This window comes from Myotis brandtii, unplaced genomic scaffold (genome assembly GCF_000412655.1).
Source record: "Myotis brandtii unplaced genomic scaffold, ASM41265v1 scaffold244, whole genome shotgun sequence".
Taxonomy (NCBI): domain Eukaryota; kingdom Metazoa; phylum Chordata; class Mammalia; order Chiroptera; family Vespertilionidae; genus Myotis; species Myotis brandtii.
Window position 1 is genome coordinate 4645739 of NW_005359225.1, and position 23319 is coordinate 4669057.

At 42.7% G+C, this 23319-nt stretch overlaps 1 protein-coding gene and 1 long non-coding RNA gene across 2 annotated transcripts in view; both read left to right on the top strand.

Annotated features, from left to right (window-relative positions):
- The window catches only part of CLPB (ClpB homolog, mitochondrial AAA ATPase chaperonin), a 148560-nt gene extending 142637 nt beyond the window's left edge, over positions 1–5923 (top strand). Inside the window, exons 12-16 of the mRNA XM_005867114.2 lie at positions 3585–3741; positions 4544–4617; positions 4770–4889; positions 5091–5195; positions 5608–5923. Of these exons, the coding sequence (XP_005867176.1) occupies positions 3585–3741; positions 4544–4617; positions 4770–4889; positions 5091–5195; positions 5608–5856 (705 nt within the window). The 3' untranslated portion in view covers positions 5857–5923. The remainder of the gene's footprint in view (positions 1–3584; positions 3742–4543; positions 4618–4769; positions 4890–5090; positions 5196–5607) is intronic.
- A 4352-nt stretch (positions 5924–10275) lies between these two features.
- LOC106726261 lies at positions 10276–12492 on the top strand. Its single transcript, XR_001362288.1, has 2 exons — positions 10276–11049; positions 12062–12492. It is a non-coding gene; the product is annotated as an uncharacterized LOC106726261 (long non-coding RNA).
- The last annotated feature ends 10827 nt before the right edge of the window (positions 12493–23319 follow it).

The following is a 23319-nucleotide window of genomic DNA, read 5'->3' on the forward strand; positions in this document are numbered from 1 at the left end:
GACAGCGAGGAGACTACTGAAGAGTTCAGAGCTGGGAGGCCTGTCTAAAGCAGGACCCTGGGATGGGGAGAATTACCAGGAGGTCACTGTGCAGGGCTCAGTGATTGGATGGGAAGAGAGAAGGAGGAGCTAAGGAGATCAGTGGCTGGATTTCTGGCCTGGATGACTGGACTGCTGCTGCTGCTATCAGCTGAGGCAGGAAATGCAGGAAAATGAGCTGTAAATTGGAGAGGAAGGTGGGGAGCTGAGTTTAGAACTGTTAAAAGGCAATGCCTGAGGAACAGCTGGATGGAGATGTCTAAGTGGTAATTCATCAGTTGGAGAGGTTTGGAGCAGTGGTCGCCAACCTTTTGGACCTCACGGACCACCGGTTGGCGACCATTGCTCCAAAGGTTTCCTTAAACCAGCGGTCACCAACCTTTCGGACCTCACAGTCCACCAGTGGTCCACGGACCACCAGTTGGTAACCGCTGGTCTGGAGCATAGGAGAGGTATGTACTAGACATAGGGATTCAGGAATGGTCCAGCACAGAGCGGGTAATGGAAACTAAGGGAAGGGATGAGATCTCTCAGCTAGGGAGAATAGTGTGCAGAGGAGAGGAAAGGGCTAAAACAGAGCATGCACCTACCAGGAAGAGTCAAAGGGGGAATTGATAGAGCAAAGCAAGAGACTGTGGTTCATTATGGGGCAGAAGGGACACAGATCAAACACAGTCCCTGCCTCGGTGTTCATGAATGAGTGGGGAAGACAGGCAACAAAAGGCAGTTCAGGGAACTATAGTGAGTGCTGCACTACAAGAAACAAGTGCTGTGAGTTGTAAGGGCACCTAATCCAGTCTGGGGGCATGAGGGAAACCCCCCATTCCTACCCTGCCAGTTCTCCCAAGCCTGGGCCTAGAAAAGCAGAATTTATTGTTCTCTTCAAAGCACCAAGCAGGACTAATGCTGGTCACATCCCACATGACCCCTATGGCACAGAGCCACAGTCCCAGGAAAAGACTGACCCGCAAAAAGCCCACCCTCTGCTCCTCCCTTCAAAGAGACAAGCAGTGAGAAAACCGCCCATGGAGCCCTGGGGTGAGCATTCATACCCCACCCAGGGTGTGAGCGTTCCAGTCATTGCTGGAAGGTGGGACAGTGACAGCTCCCTCTTTGGGACACATCTTTATTGCCAAGGACTCTGAGGACAGAGACATGAAGTCACCCTTGGGTCAGTCATACACTGCACCTGCTCCCCTGATCCACCTGGGACCCATCCTCAGGCCCAGTTATGAGCACAGCTTTGATCTCTCAGAATGAAATCGTCGCTGGTTATTGCTCTGGCCAGTGCAGCAGTGTGTGCACTCAGTCCTCGGGAATGACTGTGAACATATAGTGTCATATGCATGCACCTGGGCATGTCACACACTCATGCAGACCTGGTCCCCACTAAGGAATGGATTCTCTCGTATTGTAACCTATAAGCAAGAAAACTAATGGCAAAAGCTCAAGAATATCCATTTGTGCCCTTGCCTTCCCCTTGTCCCATCCAAAGGCAGGGACGGGAGAGGGAGCAGGGACTTAGATCACGAGGCCCCTTTTGAATAGACCCCCTTGGAAATAACACTTTCTGAGAGGCCTGTTCCAAGGGCTAGTGTAAAGTGAGGCTGAAAAGCACCCAATACCATGGCCAGCATGCAATAGGTGCTCAGGCAATGCACATTCCTTCCCATATTGCCTATGAGGACCATTGCTTTGGGGTTCTTTGTTTTTGTTTTTTAATATTTCTATTTTATTTTATTATTTTCTATTTTTTAGTGATTTCAGAGAGGAAAGGAGAGAGAAAGAGATATAGAAACATCAGTGATGAGAGAAAATCATTGATCGGCTGCCTCCTGCACGCCCCCTACTGGGGATTGAGCCTGAAACCCAGGCATCAAACCTGGGACCTTTCAGTTCACATGCTGATGCTCTATCCATTAAGCCAAACCAGCTAGGGCACCATTGCTTTGGTTTTAGAAGCAGGGGCTGACTTTGAGTCAGGGCAACAGGGAAAGGAAAACGCTTGAGGATTGGTTTCCAGCTGAGGCTGGGACAGGCAGGAGCCCACAGACCTATCTGTCCCCCAGAGTCATGTTATCTGGCCTGGTAGGAGCTATGTTTTGTCTGTAACCCAGAGGAAATCCCAGGCAGGTCTCCTTCTTCCCACACTTGTCTCAGTTGTTTCTCTCCAGCAAGGATCAAAGGATGCAAACTAAATTTGACAGAATTCTGAGAAAATTTTACTTAGGGAAAGAAAATTTCATGGAGCCTCATTTATCCAGCACTATTCGTATGACCTCAGTAGACTGGTGCAGAAGGAAGGGCGTGTCTCTGTGATCACATAGTTTGAGCCTCAGCTGTAGAGTTTACTAATGTGAGACCTTGAATGAGTTACCTAACCTCTCTGAGCCTCAGTTCCTCTGTAGGGGTTGTGAGGATTTAGGCATTTTACACACAGGCACTGAACACTTACTATGCACCAAACACTGTTCTAGGACCCAGCGAGAACAAGATCCAGCCTCTACCTTCTTGGAGCTTCTGGTGGGTGGAGTGCAATGGTACACAGAAAACATTAAGCAGGTCCCTATGGCGGAAATGCCCATCAGTGTCCACTGTTGTTGCTCCATCAGTGCCTCTCAGTGAGGTCCTGATCGTTGCTTTTGTTCTACTGCAAAGTGCTGCTTACGGTGATAGATGTGAGGTTTGCTGAGTGGGTGGAGCTCCTTGCCCTTGAACTAAATGACCTATACTTTCCTTATTCTTCTGTCTCTTCCTCTGCTGTTGCTCCTTTTCTCTTTCCTTGGTGCATCTGTCTCCAGTACAGATGCTCTCTTTTATGTCACTTCTAGAAAGAAAGATTCCAAGGAAACTTCCCAAGTTGGTTAAAGGAAGAACATTATTTTCTATTCCTCTCTGTTTCTATTCATTTTGATCCAACAAATATATATGTGTTTGCTACAGTAATAACATTTCACAACATTTGCACAGTTTTAATAAAGACAGATGTGGGTAAAGTGAAAAATAAATTTGCACAGCTTGGTTAACTAAGGAATATTCTTCAGTATGACCATATCTCATCTTCACAGTGGCCCAGTGAAATACCCTCCTCTGAACAGCAACTTGGGCTTCCCCTGTAATAACACTTAATGCACTGACTTGTCATTACTGGTTTCCTAAGTGTCGCTCCTCTAGACTGGGAGCATGTCAAAGGCTCAGTGGGTCCCCAGTGCCCCAACACAGAGCCTGGACTAGAGTGGGCTTCCAGAAAAGTGTATGGGATGGGTGCATGTGAAATCAAGCTGACTTCTGGGTGCCAGGGATAATTAGATACCCTGACTGTTGACACAGCAAATGCAGTCTCGCTGCAGGTGCTCAGTATGTGAAGCAGTTGCAGCCCAGGGCAGTGAGCACTGCAACCGAGGGTGAGAACAGTGCTCAGAGAATCCAGGGAGCAAGCAGCTGACTCTGCCAGGGGTAGGGGAGACATGGGTTCTGGAGAGACCTCCTAGAAGAGGTGCTCGGTCTTGTAGCTCCCTAACTGTACAGTCACTGCTCATTCCCAGGGCCGGCTGACAGATGGAAAAGGGAAAACCATCGACTGCAAGGACGCCATCTTCATTATGACCTCCAACGTGGCCAGTGACGAGATCGCACAGCACGCACTGCAGCTGAGGCAGGAAGCTTTGGAGATGAGCCATAACCGTATCGCCGAGAACCTTGGTATGGCACATAGCCTGGGCTGTCTAGGCAACTGGGCAAGTGCCCAGATCACCAGCACATCTCTTGGGGGCAAGGATGGCATTGGGGTCCTAGGCCTTGGTGAGGGTCCTGGTAGCTGGCAGTGACCAGATTCTAAGCACCATACCAGATATGGAGGGAGACAGACAATGCCCTTACTTCCTCTATAAAGCCCCAGGTCTCAGGTGACAGGAGGGTCCCAGACAGAGGAATGGATGGAGCACCCCAGGTGAAGGACCAGGAAGAGGCCAGGGTCTTGGGGAGCTGAAGGGTCCCTTACTTAACAAAGATGCTTTGGTGCAATGAGGGGACAGCAGATCAGAAACTATGGAGATGGACACAAACTTTTTCAGCCGAGGAGCCTTCCTGGGTAGGTAGGCTGGAGAGTGCTGGAAAGGAGGAGTGTACCAGACAGAAGGCCGTATCTGTCACCTTTCCATTTGGAATTGAACCCTCCTGCCCCCTTCCTCTAAGTCAAAACTAAAATCTTGATCCTGACTCTCCTCTTCTTCCCTCCCTTTCTCACACAACTTCCTCTGTAAGAACCCTAGGCTTTGTGGTACATAAGAGCTGGAAGGGCCTCAGAAAGTACCCAGACCAGTCCTCTCACTGTTCAAGTAAGAAGACCAGGCCAAGGCCCAGAGAGCCTGAGACATTGACCAGGATCACACAGCTCATCAGGGACAGGACCGGGGCTCTTTTCATGGACGAGGTCAAGGGGCTGGCACATCTCCCAAAGCCCCTGGGTGTGGGGAATAGTCAGTTTATGATTCTGTTTCTACAGGAGATGTCCAAATTAGTGACAAGATCACCATATCAAAGAATTTCAAAGAGAATGTGATTCGGCCCATCCTGAAAGTAAGAGGTTTTTGTCCTTCCCACTGGAGCCTTGGGTGGGGGATCCCCTTAGCCTAAAGCTATGGAAGCCCCCATATCTTCTCCACTGGGGTCCAATAATTGCCTTTACCCCCATCTCAGTCACTGACCTCACTCCTTATCTGGCTCTGCAGGCTCACTTCCGGAGGGATGAGTTTTTGGGACGAATCAACGAAATCGTCTACTTCCTCCCCTTCTGCCACTCGGAGCTCATCCAGCTAGTCAACAAGGAACTGAACTTCTGGGCCAAGAGAGTAAGAGTGGGGACTGCCCATGGGTTGGGATGGGATATCTTCCCACTGGGAGCACCACCTCCCAAAAGGTGGAGCACAGTGGTATGGGGCCAGTGGCCCTGGGGCACATAGTCTCTCACAGGCCCAGGCCTCAGGCATGAGTGATGAGAGATGGAAAGCCCTCGGCCACATGCAGACATACTCCTGTCTGACCTTTCTCAGGCCAAGCAAAGGCACAATATCACACTGCTCTGGGACCGAGAGGTGGCAGACGTGTTGGTTGATGGCTACAATGTGCACTATGGCGCCCGCTCCATCAAGCATGAGGTGAGCACAGGTGCCTCCATACTTCCCTCCCCGGTACCCCTAGACCCAGTCCCTGGGCTCCCAGCCTGGAATTGTTCCTACCCAGAATAGATGCCCTTATGGAATAAAACACACAGGATGATCAAGTCAAACCCTGTTTTGGAGGGTAACCCCTACAAGGATGGGGAACTGTATTGGGAACCTTAGAAACTGACATTGAGTTTTTAGCACAATCCTGCAAGCTGTGTTGTTAGCCGTTTGCAGATGAGAAAACTGAAGCTCGGCATAAGTGCTTGTCCTAGCAGTAATGATAGAGGCTGGCCTTCATGCCAAGCAAAGGCACAATAGTAAGCGATAGAGCCTGACCTTCAGACTCAGGCCACAGGCCTGCCCAGGCCTCAGCAGTGACGACCACTTCACCTGCGACCTGCAGGTAGAACGCCGTGTGGTGAACCAGTTGGCAGCCGCCTATGAACAGGACCTGCTGCCAGGGGGCTGTACTCTGCGCATCACTGTGGAGGACTCAGACAAGCAGCTACTCAAGAGCCCTGATCTGCCCTCACCCCAGACTGAGAAGCGCTCACCCACGCTGCGGTTGGAGATCATCGATAAGGACAGCAAGACCCACAAACTGGACATCCGGGCACCACTGCACCCTGAGAAGGTGTGCCACACCCTCTAGCATCTACCTACCTGCCTAGTGCCCTCAATGTCCAATAAAGGCCCCTCAGCTGTGGCATGGCAACTGACCTACCTTCCCCTCATACCTCTTACTCCTCTCCCCCCAGCCTCTTACCTCCTCACAGCCCCTGCAAGACCCCTCCCCTGCCCCCTTTGTTGTGGGTCCAAAGCTTGCTAACAGTCTCCAGGAGGAGCTGCCCCTGCACCTCCTTCAAGCAGAGAGGAGAGGAGGTCCCTTATCTCTCCTTCAGCATGATCTCCATGCCCCATAGTCTCTGGAACTTGATCATGTTCTCTGGAAGCTCAGAAGTATGGCAGCTAAGAACAGATCTGGCTGGAAGAAGACGGGGGCCAGACTATGACCTGCCACCCTCTGCTGGCCCTCAGAATGTCTCCACGGAGAGTGGAGAAAGAGTACAGAGGCTCAGGCACAGAGGTTCTTCAGTTGAGGCTGTAACTACCTCTTTTCCATGCCCTAAAATTCCAAGGGAAAGGGACCCATAGAACCCTTCCCCCTTCCACTGCCATATCATAGCTACTGTTCCTTCTCACCCTGTGTTCTGGGGTCAGGCCAGACCAGGTTTCTCCAGCCTTGGAACTAGCCAATATAGAGCACTTCTAGGAGGAAGGCTGACTGGGTCACCACACTGGCCTGCTCTGGGACTCTAATACCAAAGGATCCAAGTAAGCTCAACTCTCTGAGACCTCCTTCAGGAGACTAACAACATAGACCCTAGGGAGCTGTAGGGGAAAATCTAGAGATCATGGGGCCTGCCTCAGCCCTGTCTACACTGCTGTCCCAGCTAAGTTAGCCTGGAATAAACAGCTCCCCCGTGCAGTCTGCATGTGAGTCACTAAGCAGAAGGTCTGCACACCATCCCCTTTGTTTCAGCCTCAGCTTAGCTGGGCACAGCAAGGCTTACTGTGTCCTTGGGCATCATCTGCAGTAGTCCCCGTTGATGATCACCCTCTCCCTGCAGGGCCGTTTTGGAACCCTCCTTTGGTGTTAGCGCATCTCTTTCAGGAAGCAGAAAATGGGGGCAGGAATCAAAGTCCCTTGGGTGATGGAAGAATGTCATAACAACATGGTGGGTAGAAGACAGTCATAAGCCAGGATGTGGGCTCTAACAATCATTATCTAGCCCCTCAAGGAGCTATGTCTGCTGCTCCCTACCTCAGTGACTGCTGTCCTTTTTTTTTTCTTCCTTAAAATATTTTTAGAATTACAGAAAGTTGCAAAAAAATAATAGAATTCATGTATAACCTTCACCTAGCTTCTCCTAATGTTAAGATCTTATAAAACCATGGTATAATTATTAAAATCAGGAAATTAACATTGGTACAGTTCTATTAACTAATCTGTGGACATTCAAATTTTTCCAGTTCTGCTACTGATGTTCTTTTTCTGGTTCAGGATCTAAGGCAGGTTCAGGGTCCTGCCTTGCATTTTGTTGTCATGTTTCCTTCACCTCTTTCAACCTATGATAGTTCCTCTGTCTTTCTTTGACTTTCATGACCTTGACACTTTTGAAATGTCCAGGTCAGTTATTTTGAGGAATGTCCCTCAATTTGGGTTAATCTACTGTTTTCACATGATTAGATTGAGGGTCTACATTTTTGGCAAGACGAGGACCCCAGGAAGAGCTGTGCCCTTCTCAGTGCCTTCCAGCAGGGGATAAAGTTAACTTTGATCACATGGCTGAGGTGGTATGTGTCAAGTTTCTCCACTGCAAAATTACAAATTCTCTTTTGAAATTAGGAAGGGTCTTGTGAGGGGATACTTTGAAGTCATGCAAATGCCTTATTTACCCTTAGAATTTTGCCTGCTGATTTTAGCATCCATTGATGTTTCTTATTGTTTAAATATATTTTTATTGATTTCAGAGAGGAAGGGAGAGGGAGAGAGAGATAGAAACGTCAATCATGAGAGAGAATCATTGATCGGCTGCCTCCTGCACACCCTACACTGGGGATTGAGCCCGCAACCCAAGCATGTGCTCTGACCAGAATCGAACTGTGACCTGGCTCATAGGTCGACATTTGGCCATGCCAGCCGGGCCATCGATGGTTCTTGCTTACAGCAAGTATTAATGTTCTATTTGCCTAATGATGACTTTCTGTTTCCTTATTAATATATTTATTAATTGGCATTCTACTGTAAGGAAGAGCTGTCTCTTTCCTCCCATTTATTCAATAATTTCTTTATAACAGTATAAACTAATAGATACTTGTTTTTTTCTGTGGTTTATAATCTAATACAAAGTTTCTTTTGTTGCTCTTTTAGGCCTAGATTTGGCCATTGAACTCTGTAAAGTTGGATCCTGTGTTGTTTCAGCATTGCCCCCATCATTTTTTTTTTAGCACTTCCTTACTTTCTGGCACCACAAGATATTTCAAGTTCACTCATATTTTTCTTGTCCCAGCCCTAACATCAGCCATTTCTCCAAGCAGCACCTGGTTCCTTTTATTCGAGAATGATACTTAGAAACCAAGATCTGGGCATTAGGTGTATTCGTTGCTACTGGAGTGTCGTTGCTTCTAGGCCCTTTCAGCACACAGAACTATGAAATATATGTATGTATGTTAGCACATGCATCACACACACCTGAATTTATTGCCGTGTCTCTGTATCTGTATATTATTTAAAAAACATGAATTCATATTGATACCTACAGTTCCAATCAAATATCACATAGTTTGTGACTGCCATTGTTATGACTTTACTATTCTTATTCTGCTTTTCCTCTCCTGCTATCTCTGTTTCTTCTCTTTTCATTCTGTTTTGTGTTAGATAAAATTATTTTGCCTGGCTGTCAGTCCCTTGGTTCAATGAACTATGGCCATGAGCAGCAGGCATATAACTCAAAATCAGGTAACTTTTTAAATGTTTTTATTTATTTTTAGAGAGAGAGGAAGGGAGAAGGATAGAGAGATGGAAACATCGATGATAGAGGAACATCATCAATTGACTGCCTCCTGCATGGCCCCTACTAGGGATAGAGCCTGCAACCGAGTGAGGTACATGCCCTTGACCAGAATCGAACCCAGGACCCTTCAGTCCACAGGCCGATGCTCTATCCACTAAGCCAAACTGGCTAGGGCAAAACCAGGTAACTTTTATACAAGAAAACCCAATGGCCACCTTTCTGAAAAGAGGATCGGGGACAGAGTAGACCCTCAGTTTCTGAGGAACTTAAGTATCACTTCTAGGGATTCTTAGTTAGACCTCCTTGGTGATGTTGGACCCTATCTTATGCTTCCTTGGCATCCTATGCAGTATTCAGCTCCCTTACTTGTCTTATGTCTCTTTGTCACCAGAATGTGAGGTCCAAGAGGGCAGACACTAGTTGTTCAGCTCACTGTCCTATTCAAAGCACCTGGCACAGTGCCAACATGTGATGGATGCTCCAGGTATTTGGGTGAATGGTGGACCCTGTGGCAGGCACAGGTCTTCACAGTAGGTCGCAGGACAGAACAGTGTTATTTGTTCACTGAGCACACATTTATTTGTCATGTGCTTGTGGCCAGACAGTAGGACTTGCCAGGATGGACCCCTGGAACAAATGGGGCAAATTAAGACCCAGATACCTTATTGACTATCCTGAAATGAGATACATCAGATTAATATAGGAAATAGACTAATAAAGATAAAACCTGAAGTTAATGAAGTAGGAAACTAAAAGTAATAATAAAAGATAAATAGAAAAATGATTCTTTGAAAACACCAGTAAAATAGATAAAACTGTCTTAGCCTAATAAAGGGGAAAAGAATAAAACAGGATTAGGAATGAGAAATCAGACATAACCATATATATATGGAAGAATTTTTAATAATTGTAGGAGTGTTCTATGGCAACAAATTGTAAAACAGGGCAAACAGATAGTTTTCTAGCAAACACTGACCCAAGGTATTGTTTGAATGGACAAATTAATTACCAAAGAAGAAATCGGAAAGGTGATTAAAATTTTATCCTTTTTGTCTTCTTATTTTAAACTTTTTTATTGATATATATGGAAAAGTGCATAGATCACAAGTATACAGTTCAATTAATTATCACAAAGTGAACACCAAAAAAATAGATAAGTTGCAGTTTTTAATTAATATGTAAACTGCTTCAAACCATGGGAAAATATGAAAAAAAGCTCCATATATTTTTCTTTTTTAATTTTTTTTTTAATCCTCACCTGAGGATATTTTTCCATTGATTTTTAGAGAGAGTGGAAGGGATCGGGAGAGACAGAGAGAGAGAAACATAAATGTGAGAGAGATACATCAGATTGATTACCTCCTGCGCGAGCCCCGACCGGAAGTACGCGCAGGAGGCAAACTAAAGTACATGCCCTTGACCAGAATTGAACCCAGGACCCTTCAGTTTTCGGGCTGACCCTCTATCCACTGAATCAATCCAACTAGGGCTCATCATTGATGTTTCTATCCCCCTTTCCCTTCCTCTCTGAAATCAATAAAAATATTTTTTTAAAAAACAATAGCAAACATTATCCTTAACTATAAATACTAAAGCTAATTCTGTTAAAGTCTGAAATAAGACAAGATTCAACATTGCTTTGAAAATGCAGGTAAAAGCAATTAGCTAAGAAATCTAATTGGTAAAAAAAAATCTAATTTGTATAAATATTGGAAAATAATAAATTATATTTAGGAAATCCAAAAGACTACAGTAAAACTTATTAGAATTACTAAGGAAATTTGGTAGGTATCTAAATAAAAGATAACTACATAAAAATCAGTAGGTTTTTGTCTATCTTAGCAATAATCAACCAGAAACAGTACAAGGGAAAGTATTCCATTCATAATAATTACAACAAATAGGTATATATATTTGCTCATATATACATAAAGTACCTCTGGAAGAGAGGAGAGTTGGGTAGAGAGGGGATAGCAATGGAAGAGAAAATTTACTGAATTCATTTTTACACTATTAAATTTTGAATCCTATTAATGTGTTACCTATTCAAAATTATGTAATACTTAATAACTTTAACAAAGAAAATCATATTGAAGGGCATAAAACAAGATCTGAAGAATGAAAAGACATACCAGGTTCTTGGAAAAGATGACAATATCATTACAATGTCAATCTTTAAGTTAATATATAGTTCAATGCAAACCCAATTAGACTCAACAGCATTTTTAATTTAATAAAATTAAAGTCATGTTACAGTACAATGTTAGGTGAACCCATATGGATTCCATTGATTTTTAGAGAGAGTGGAAGGGATCGGGAGAGACAGAGAGAGAGAAACATAAATGTGAGAGAGATACATCAGATTGATTACCTCCTGCGCGAGCCCCGACCGGAAGTACGCGCAGGAGGCAAACTAAAGTACATGCCCTTGACCAGAATTGAACCCAGGACCCTTCAGTTTTCGGGCTGACCCTCTATCCACTGAATCAATCCAACTAGGGCTCATCATTGATGTTTCTATCCCCCTTTCCCTTCCTCTCTGAAATCAATAAAAATATTTTTTTAAAAAACAATAGCAAACATTATCCTTAACTATAAATACTAAAGCTAATTCTGTTAAAGTCTGAAATAAGACAAGATTCAACATTGCTTTGAAAATGCAGGTAAAAGCAATTAGCTAAGAAATCTAATTGGTAAAAAAAAATCTAATTTGTATAAATATTGGAAAATAATAAATTATATTTAGGAAATCCAAAAGACTACAGTAAAACTTATTAGAATTACTAAGGAAATTTGGTAGGTATCTAAATAAAAGATAACTACATAAAAATCAGTAGGTTTTTGTCTATCTTAGCAATAATCAACCAGAAACAGTACAAGGGAAAGTATTCCATTCATAATAATTACAACAAATAGGTATATATATTTGCTCATATATACATAAAGTACCTCTGGAAGAGAGGAGAGTTGGGTAGAGAGGGGATAGCAATGGAAGAGAAAATTTACTGAATTCATTTTTACACTATTAAATTTTGAATCCTATTAATGTGTTACCTATTCAAAATTATGTAATACTTAATAACTTTAACAAAGAAAATCATATTGAAGGGCATAAAACAAGATCTGAAGAATGAAAAGACATACCAGGTTCTTGGAAAAGATGACAATATCATTACAATGTCAATCTTTAAGTTAATATATAGTTCAATGCAAACCCAATTAGACTCAACAGCATTTTTAATTTAATAAAATTAAAGTCATGTTACAGTACAATGTTAGGTGAACCCATATGGAGCTGTTGTTTTCTGGATATAGACTCAGCAGATACAAGGTACTACTGTCAGTAACTATAATATCTTGATAGTATGCAAACTAGAGATAAGTAAATTTAGCTGCCGTCAACACACACCCTAACTTTTGGGTTCCCATTCATGTCTGGCACCTTGGGATTTCCCATATTTTTGTTTCAAGCCCAGCTGTGTCGAACTTTTTTTTTCTTGGTTCCATATTCAATATTTTCATATTTGAGGTAGAAAGGGAGTTTATACCTGGAACTATTCAGTTTTATATAAGTCAGATGTCACCCCAAACCATTGTGCATAATGCAATCAAAGAGTCTTAGGTGGGTGCTGTTTTTATTGTCAGACCCAGGAAGAGAGTCCCCCACTGCTTCTCTGTGATTCTCTTACTTTCCACTTAAAAAAAAAAAAGTTAGTAGTTTGATTCTTCAGCTCTTTGGATGCTCTATCTCTCAGTGACTGTCACTCATTCAAGAAAGATTTTAGTCTCATATCACTTTCTCTCTTGCCTAACACGTCATCATTCCTGTGGCTTCAACTTTCCATAAATGACTTATCCAACACCCTGCTCTACTATTTCTCTGTCCCTGTCCACTTCAGTCACCTATGTCGTGGTCATATCCTAAATCTTAACAACAGTAAGTGCACTTCCTCCAAAACCCCCATCTTCCTCTGGCCAGTCTAGTATCCAGAGTAAAGAATCTTACAAGTTGACAATAAAAAAAAACTAATTTTAAAAAGGGGAAAATCTCTGAATAAACATTTCTCCAAAGAAGATATATAAATGGCCAATAAGCCATCAGTTAGCCAACAAGGAAATGCAAATCAAATCACAATGAAATATCACTACACACCCAATAGAATGGCTATAATAAAAAAGATAGACAGTAAGCCCTGGCCAATGTGGCTCAGTTGATTGGACATTGTCCCATGCACCAAAAGGTTGCTGCTTTGATTCCTTGTCAGGGCACATGCCTGGATTTCAAGGTTCGAACCCCAGTAGGGGGCATGCAGGAGGCAGCTGATCAATGTTTCTCTCACATTGATGTTTCTTTTCCTCTCTCTAAAAATCAATTAAAAAAAAAAAAAGACATAAGTGTTAGTGAGGATGTGGAGAATGTGGGAATGTAAAATGATGCAACACTTTGGAAAAGAGTCTAGCAGTTCCTCAAAAGATTAAACAGTTTCCTTATGTCTCAGCAACGGACATATAATTGCACTCCTAAGTATATACCTGAGGACATGAAAACATACATCCACACAAAAACTTGCTACACAAATGGTTAAAAAAAAAAAAAGTGGAAACAACCCAAATGTTCATCAGACTGAGGAATAAATACACAAAATATGGTATATCCATACAATGGAATATTATTCAGCCATAAAAAGAAGGGAATACTGATTCATGAACAACATGGATGAACCCTGAAAACATGCTGAGCGAAAGAAGCCAATTACCAAAGAGCACATATTGTGATTTCATTTGTATGAAAATGTCCAGATCCGCAAATCCATACAGGAAGAGAGAAGATTAGTGGTTGCCACAGACTGGGGGAAGAAGAAAGTGGGAATGACTGATAATGGGTCGGGAGGTTCTTTCTGGAATAATGAAAATGTTCTGGAAGTACAGAGGTAATGGTTATACAGCTTTGTGCAACCACTGAATTGTACACATTTTTATATCTCAATTTAAAGAAAAAATCCTTTAGAAAGTAGTTTCTTTTTTAATGTATTGAAGATAATGTTAAGAGAATGAGAAGACAATCCAGGACTGGAAGAAAAATATTTGTAAAACACATGTCTGATAAAGGACTGGTATCCAAAATATACAAAGAACTCTTAAAACTCAACGATAAGAAAATGAACAGCCAGATTACAAAATGGGCAAAAGATTTGAACAGATACCTCTTCAAAGAAGAGATACAGATGGTAATAAGCATATTAAAAGATGCTTTTAACATCATATGTCATTAGGGAATTGCAAACTAAAACAACAGTGAGATACCACTGCACACCTACTGGAAAGGCCAAACTCCCAAAACACTGACAACACAAATGCTGGCGAGGACGTGGAACAACAGGAACTCTTCATTCATTGCTGGTGGGAATGCAAGATAATATAGCCACTTTGGAAAACAGTTTGACAGTCAGTTTCTTAGAGCACTAAACATTTACCATCTGATCTGCAAGCATGCTCTTTGGTATTTACCCAAATATGTTGAAAATTCACATTCACACAAACGCCTGCATACAAATATTTATAGAGCAGCTTTATTCATAATTGGAAACAACCTAGATATTCTTCAATAAGCAAATGGTGGTGCATCCAGACAATGGAATATTATGCAGTGCTAAAAAGAAATGAGCTATCAAACCGTGAAAAGACATGGAGAGACTGTAAATTCCTATTACTAAGTCAAAGAAGCCAATCTGAAAAGGCTACATACTATAGGATTCCAACTATATGATTCTGGAAAAGGCAAAATATGAAGACAGTAAAATAACAGCAGTTGCCAGGAGCTTGATGGGGTACAGATGTATAGGTGGAGCACAGAGGATTTTGGGGGCAGTGAAACCATTCTGTACAACAGATAATAGTAGGTATGTGTCATACATTTGTCAAAATCCATGGAATGTACAACACAGAGCAGAGTGAACCCTACTGTAAATTATGGACTTCAGTTGATAATGATGTCAATATTGGTTCATCAAATTGAAATAAATGTACCTCTTTGATGCTGATGTTGATATTAGGGAGGGTATGGGATGATTATGGGAGCTCTATACTTTCCACTCAGTTTTGCTGTGAACCTAAAGCTGCTCTAAAAACAACAAAACAAGTTAAACTAACTACATTCTAATAGAGCTGTATCAAAGAAGTCATATTTTAACAGTTAAAATTACAAAACTGTGGTTACCTGGGCATACTCAGACATAGATGTTTACCAAGTGCTTGCTGGAAGAGCAAATTACTCAATAAACTTCCAATGGCATAATTTATGGTTTGGTTTTTATCCCTGACTAGAGGCCCAGTGCATGAATTCGTGCACCAGTGGTGTCCCTCAGCTTAGCCTGCGGGATCAGGCCGAAACCAGCTCTCTGACATCCCCTGAGGGGTTCCGGATTGCAAGAGGGCACATGCTAGGCCGAGGGACCCCACCAGTGCACGATTGGGGCCAGGGAGGGACGCGGGAAGTTGGCCAGCCCAGGAGGGCTCCATGGTGTGTCCAGCCTGTCTCTCTCAGTCCCAATCAGCCAGACCCCAGCAGTAAACTAACCTACCAGTCAGAACATCTGTGCCCTGGTGGTCAGTGCACGTCATAGCGAGCAGTTGAGTGGCCTTAGCATATCATTAGCATATTATGCTTTGATTGGTTGAAGGGATGACCGGACACTTAGCATATTAGGCTTTTATTATATAGGATATTTAATTGCCAGGAAAAGCCAGCTGGATGAGAAGTTACTGTAATGGAAAGAAACTATCCTATATAATAAGAATTTTTCATGCAGTACCCTTAAAACTCAACAAGAAAACCTGATTTTAAAATAGGCTAAAGATCTAAACATATCCCTCACCAAAGAAGATATTTAGATGGAAAATAAGCATATGAAAAGATGCTCCACATCATATGTAATAAGGGAATTATGAATTAAAACAACAATGAGATACCACTGCACACATACCAGAATGGCTAAAATCCCAAACATTGACCAGGCCAACTGACTAAGATATTCAGGGTACCTGATACTTCCTGCTTTTTAGGTTTTATCAGCATTTTATAATTATAGTGGGACTGTTTAATGACTTGTGGTATGCTAAGATTATTAAAGTCCCTGTGGAATAAATTGTGGCACAGAGGCAGAGAGTTAACACGGTCCTGAGGCAAAATGATGAAGGTGTACTTCTGCCCTTGCCAGGTTAAACAAGACTACCTCTGGCTTTCTTTGCTTATTGAAATAAAGAAAAAACCTTTGCAAGTTAACAACTTTATTATAGGTGGCAGACACTTGTTTTACTCTCTCTGGAACAGCAGTATCATTGGAGTCATCACATGTCTTAACCTTTCAATAATCCACTGTCATTCTCCAGCCCTTCTGATTTATGCATGAGCCAGACAGATGAGTTAAGTTGGTAACAGGAATCACCTCCTCTGAATTTTCAACTCTTTGATGGTTATGCTAGTCTTGCATTTCCCCCAGCAATACATTGGTTTTGTTTGTAATTCTGTTAGTAAGGAAGCCTTTTCAACCATAATAGTCCCATTCTGTGGATTAGAGTCATATTCTGCCACTTGCTGAATATTCCTAGTCTAATTATATAATCCAAAACTGGAGAAATCATGGGGAAATGGGTTTAAGGACTGTACTGTGAGGTCAATTGGAATCAAAAAGTCTATCACTTGACTCCATAAGCCTCCACTAAACCAACTACAACTTGGGCATTAGAGCCAATGTCAACAATCCCCAAGGGCACAGTTATTCTATTAGGGCTGCCGTATTGAAGTACCACAAACTAGGTGACTTCAAACAATGGAAATGTATTCTCATGGTCTAGAAAACACGTCCAAAGTCAAGGTGTTGGCAGGGTTGGTTTCTTCTGGAGACTCTAAGGGAGACTATTCCATGCCTCTCTTCGACCCGCTGAGGTTACCAGTAATCCTTGACGTTCTTTGTCTTGCAGTTGCATCACTCCAACCTCTGCCTCCATCCTCACATGGTGTTTTCTCTGTGTGTCCATGGCCAAATTTCCCTCTTCTTATAAGGACTCCAGTCATTGGGTTAGGGCCCATACTAATCCAGTATAATCTGCAAAGAACCTATTTCCAAATAAGGTCTCTATTTCACAGGTACCTGGGGCAAGGACTTCAACATATCTTTTTGGGAAACACAATTCAACCCGTATAATTGCCCTGGAAAATGACTACAGGTCCCGTTGGGGAAGCTTGAAAGGAATATGTTAACATTTATCCTTCCTCAAGTGAACCTGCCTTCATTCAAGGAACTCTGTGAACTAACCCAGGCCTGGAACTTGAGTAAGAGACCCTAACTCTCTATTTTGTCTTAAGTTGGTCCACTGTTCACCAGCTCCTGAAGACTTCTGGTTCTATAAGTCAGTTAGGATCTTAGTGAACTTCCCATATTGTTTAGTCGCATCTGTAGTATCTCCCCTCAACATCCCTGGCCTCCAGAAACCAGTTACTACAATACTTTCCAAATGTGTCATCACTCTCATAAATATATGTCTCAATGCCTTGGTGAGTCATCTGGACACTCTCAGGGGATGGAGTTGGGAGTGGATGAATCACACTTAGAAATCTAGAAGGAAAGGTTTATAAAGCAACATTCTCCTTACGTGTTTAGATTCTTATAAATTATACCAAAGGATCCTTGGCATCTCAATCTCATTTAACTTCATCAATGAACCCAGTTTTCATTCAACCAAGTGAAAACAAATCAACTATACACCCACCAGGATGGATAAAATTTAAACTTTGTGACACTGATGAGGATGATTGTAGAGCAACCAGAATTTACATACATTATTGGTGGGAGTATAAAATGGCACAACCACTTTAGGAAACGATCTGGCAGTTTCTTATAAAACTAAACACACATCTACCCTGCAACCCAACATTTCCAAGAGAAATGAAAACATATATCCACACAAAACAGACTTGTACATAAGTGTTCATAGCAGCATTATTCATAATACAGTAGTCCACAACTAGAAGCAACCCATATATCCATCAACAGAATGGCCAAACAAACTGCAGTATTATATTAGTGTTCTATTGCCATGTAAAAAATAATCCCAAACTTAACAGCCTAAAACAATATTCATTTACTCACAATCCTGTAAGTCAGAGTCTGGCATGGTTCTATGCTCAGAACATGACTTAGTTCTCATCTGCTCAAGATCTCAGTGTCAGCCAGGCTGCATTCCTTTCTGGGGACCCTAAGGAAGAATTCACTCCCAAGTTTATTCAGCTACTTAGCTGAGTTCGATTCCTTGTGGTTGTAGGACTGAGGTCCTGTTTTCCTACTGGCTGTCAACTGGAAATCACTCTCGGTTCCTAGAGGTCACTGCTTTCTTTGCCGTGTAGCCCCTCCACCTAATAATGAAAAATCTTCCTGTTGAGTCTCTCATGCTTCAAATCTGACTTCACTGTTTCTGATCTCTTGACCCAAATGTAAAGGGTTCATGTCATTAGGTCAGATCCACCCAAATAATTACCCTTTTTAAAAGCCATCTGTGAGCCCTAGCTGGTTTGGCTCAGTGGATAGAGCATCAGCCTATGGACCAAAAGGTCCAGGGTTCGATTCCAGTCAAGGGCACATACCTTGGTTGCAGGCTCCTCCCCGGCCCGGGCCCTGGTGGCCCAGACCCTGGTAGGAGCTTGTGCAGGAGGCAACCAATCGATGTGTTTCTCTCACATCCATATTTCTCTCTTTCCCTCTCTCTTCCACTCTCTCTCAAAATCAATGGAAACATATCCTCGGGTGAGAATTTAAAAAGAAAAGCTATGTGTGATATAAGACAACCTAATCACAGCAGTGCTATTCTCTCATAGTCACAAGGCTGGAGAGTGTACAGGGCCTATACACCAGGAGGCAGGAATCTTGGGGGACATCTTAGAATTCTGCCTATACAGGTATATACTCAGCAATATACTGAGCAATATAAAGGAATGAACTATTGATACAACATTGATGAATCTCAAAAACATGCTGAATAAAAGAAGGCTCACACAGAGTGCCCAAAGGAAATCAAGAACAGACAACATTAATCTATAGTGGAAAAGAATCAAAAGAGTGGTTACCGCCCTAACCAGTTTGGCTCAGTGGATAGAGCATCAGCCTGCGGACTCAAGGGTCCCAGGTTTGATTCCGGTCAAGGGCATGTACCTTGGTTGCGGGCACATCCCCAGTAGGGAGTGTGCAGGAGGCAGCTGATTGATGTTTCTCTCTCATTGATGTTTCTAACTCTCTATCCCTCTCCCTCTCTGTAAAAAATCAATAAAAAATATTTTTTTTAAAAAAAGAGTGGTTACCTCTGAGGGAGTGGGGGCTGGTATTGATTTGGGAGAGGCATGAAAGAAGTTTCTGGGATGATGATAAGAGATTGGGTCACACATGTATCTAACTCACTGAATGGTACACTTAAGATTTATGCATTTCACCCTAGCTGGTTTGGCTCAGTGGATAGAGCATCAGCCTGCGGGCTAAAGGGTCCCGGTTCAATTCCAGTCAAGGGCACATGCCCAGGTTATGGGCTCCATCCCCAGTGGGGGGCGTGCAGGAGGCAGCCAATCAATGATTCTCTCTCATCATTGATGTTTCTATCTCTCCCTCTCTCTTCCTCTCTGAAATCAATAAAAATATTTTTTAAAAAAATATTTATGCATTTCACTATATGAAAATTTTACTTAAAAATTAACAAATAATATTTTTCTCTGCTTAATGATATGGATCTTGGGGCCAAGTATATGGATGTCTGCCACTTACTGTGAATGCATCTAAAAATACAATGGATTGACAAATGGATAGAAGAATGAATAGGTGAATGGATAGATGATCAAGTGAATATAATGTTATTTTGGACTCTAGGAAAAGAATTAATTTTCTTTAAAAAAAGGAATGAGAACTCCCAGCTATTAGAATTGGCACATGGAATCCAGGCTCTATGGTCATGCACTCATACTGATCAGTTTGGCCTGATTTTAAATTATGTTCCTCCTTCCTCGCCCAACACCCTCAGAATCCATTCCCACATGTATTTGCCAGATTTTATGACTATAAATTTGAAAAATCTTTTAATTCTTTTAGTGGGAAAGCTTTTTTGGAATTTGACCTCCTATTTGACCCCGAGGAATGTTAGAGTCTGATTCTAGTTATGAGTGTGGAGACAATGAAGTCAGTGGGATGGGGCATGAGGAGACTTGGCTTTCTCTTACCAGATAATTCCCCATGGGAAAGCCTGTACATGGTCTTCAAATAAGAGGAAGGCAATCCCTTTAGACAGGGAGAGGGTGCTATCATAGCTGGCTATTTTCAGGGGGAAGTCGGGGTTGTGACAGAGATTGCTACTTGCAGGCTGTGGTAGATATCTCCTGACACAACTCCCAGTGATTCCTGCCTCCTGATGCTCATGCCTTTGTGTAATCCCCTCTCTTTGAGTGTGAGCAGGGCCTAGTAACTTCTCTTTATTTTTTTAAACATTTTTTTATTGATTTCAGAGAGGAAGAGAGGGAGAGAGAGAGAGAGAGAGAGAGAAACATCAATGATGAGAAAGAATCATTGATCAGCTGCCTCCTGCATGCCCCACATTGGGGATCGAGCCCGCAACCTGGGCATATGCCCTGACGAGGAATCGAACAGCGACCTCCTCATTCATAGGTTGATGCTCAACCACTGAGCCATGCCAGCCGGGCTCTAGTAACTTGTTTCTAAGCAACAGAATATAGAATGTCATTCCTGGGATTAGGTTATAAAAAAGACTGACTTCTATCTTGCTGGCATTCTCTCTGGATCTTACATGCTTGCCTTGATGAAGAGGCCCATATGGCAAGAAACTGAGGGCAACCTCTGGCCAACACCTGGTAAGGACTGAGCCCTTCAGTCCAACAGCCCTGGAAGAACTGAGTCCTGGCAAGGACCATCTTTCCTCAGTCAGGACTTGGAGACTGCAGATGGAGCACCCTGAATGCAGCCTGATTGAAGACTGCAATGTAAGCCATGCCCGGATTCCTGACCCACAGAAACTATGAGATTTATTTTGTTACATTATTGTTACTTTGGATTTTCCCTTATGTATACCCAACCTGACTCTAACTCCTAGAGGGCTTAAGTGTTCCACACCTCCTCACAATCCTTGCATTCCTCATTCCCTTTATACTGATCTCTGATAGCCCCCAAAACTATGCTTTTAATGGACACTTCATTCCAGGTGACCGCTGGCAATAAATTGGTGAACTGGTTTTGTTGTTGTTTTTTAAATATACTTTTATTGATTTCAAAGAGGAAGGGAGAGGGAAAGGGAGATAGAAACATCAATGATGAGAGAGAATCACTGCCCGGATGCTTCCTGCATGCCCCCTACTGGGGATCGAGCCTGCAATCCAGGCATGTGCCATGACCGGGAATCGAACCATGACTCCCGGTTCATAGATTGACACTCATCCACTGAGCCACACTGGCCAGGCTGATGAATTGTGTTTTTTTTGTTTGTTTGTTTTTTTTACCACTGAATGCCTCTCCATCTCTGAGTTGTCATTGCCTTTAATCCCAATCAGGTCACACAACTATTCCCAGAATCCAACCAATTCTCTGAGAGTCTGATGTGCTCAGCCAGTCTAGTACCAATTTCTTTTCTTTTTTTAAAAATATATTTTATTGATTTTTTACAGAGAGGAAGGAAGAGGGATAGAGAGTTAGAAACATCGATGAGAGAGAAACATCAATCAGCTGCCTCCCGCACACCCCCCACTGGGGATGTGCTGGCAACCAAGGTACATGCCCTTGACCGGACTCGAACCTAGGACTCCTCAGTCCGCAGGCTGACGCTCTATCCACTGAGCCAAACCGGCCAGGGCTAGTACCAATTTCTATATCAGAGTCATTAGGTATAAGAAATAGAAACCAATTCCATCTTATTTAAGCAAAAAATAATGTTATTAAATTCATAAAATATATTAGATATCTTGGAGAAATATTGGAATGACTGGGGGACCAGATACAGAGCACAGAACTAGAAACAATGCCCTAAATTAAGCTGCATTATTGTCTCCATGAGGGACACCTGTCCCTTGCACAACTGACATGGTTGGCACTCAACCCACAATGCTGCCAAGATCAAGCTCTGTAGGGGCCCTGCTACACCTAGAACGGATATTGCTGCAACCTCACTGACCTGGGGATAATTCTTAAGGTTCCTGAGTCCTCACTGCCTTAGCTAGATTCCTTAGCTTAGACTGTGATCAGTGTACATGATTGGCTGATACTAGGTTAAGTGTCTGAATTTTGGTTGTGAGGGAAATTCAGAAAGTGAATTTCTGGCATCCATCAGGTGGGGATTTCCCCTAACTTAGAAAGTGGTTTCAGATGCCAGATGCCAAAAAAGAATAATAAATGTCAACTCTTTTCTGCTGTCAGGCTAGGGTACCAAGGAAGACTGGGAGAATCACACTTCCCTAATTCCTCTATCTTCCCAAATTTCATTTCACCTGTCAGACATTCACTATTTCCTAATCAATGTGGCAGAGAACATGGCTAAAGCCAATCAGCAAAGCACTTGATTATCCTGTTGCGACCTCAGATTGCTGGCCATAGTCAGAGGTTTCCTTACCAGAGTTACATCTGCTCCTCATCTTCTTGTGCCCCCCCCCCCTTAAAGCACTTTCCTGAGGTTGCCAAATATAGGCAGTATACCCCAATATTTACCATTTTTCTATTTAATCCTCTGAAGTTGCAACCACAGGGCAAGGGGGAAAGTTGAGGTCGAGTTCTAAGAGACAATATGCAGTAGAATTCCCAGCTACTTCATTATCACCTAACAAAGATATTTCATTTCCAGGCTCAATGGAGAGATTTTCACTGCATCCCACCCTACATCAACAGGGCCAGTTCCATATTTTAGGGTCTGTCATTTGCATTGCTACATACCTTAAATCAAATTTTTAGTTAAATCTTTTTGTTTGGAAGTGATAGAAATCCAACTTGAAGTAGATTAAGCATAAAGAAGAATGGCAGGGACACGACTGCACCTTTCTCCTCCCCCTTCTCCTCTTCATTCCCCACAGGATTCATGCATCTCCTAAACTCTAAGAGACCCCATCAGGATTGGAACCAGGGAGGACAGCAATGGGCAGTGGCAGTTCATCCTGGCCAACCTCTTGAACCTGTCCCCAAAGCCCCCTTTTCTCTGACTTCTTAGTGAGCCAAAGCAGCCCAGCCCAGGTTCATTTCCCCACCTTGTCCTTCTCCTGTTATCCTAGGCCAGTGATGGCGAACCTTTTGAGCTCGGCGTGTCAGCATTTTGAAAAACCCTAACTTAACTCTGGTGCCGTGTCACATATAGAAATTTTTTGATATTTGCAACCATAGTAAAACAAAGACTTATATTTTTGATATTTATTTTATATATTTAAATGCCATTTAACAAAGAAAAATCAACCAAAAAAAATGAGTTCGCGTGTCACCTCTGACAAGCGTGTCATAGGTTCGCCATCACTGCCTTAG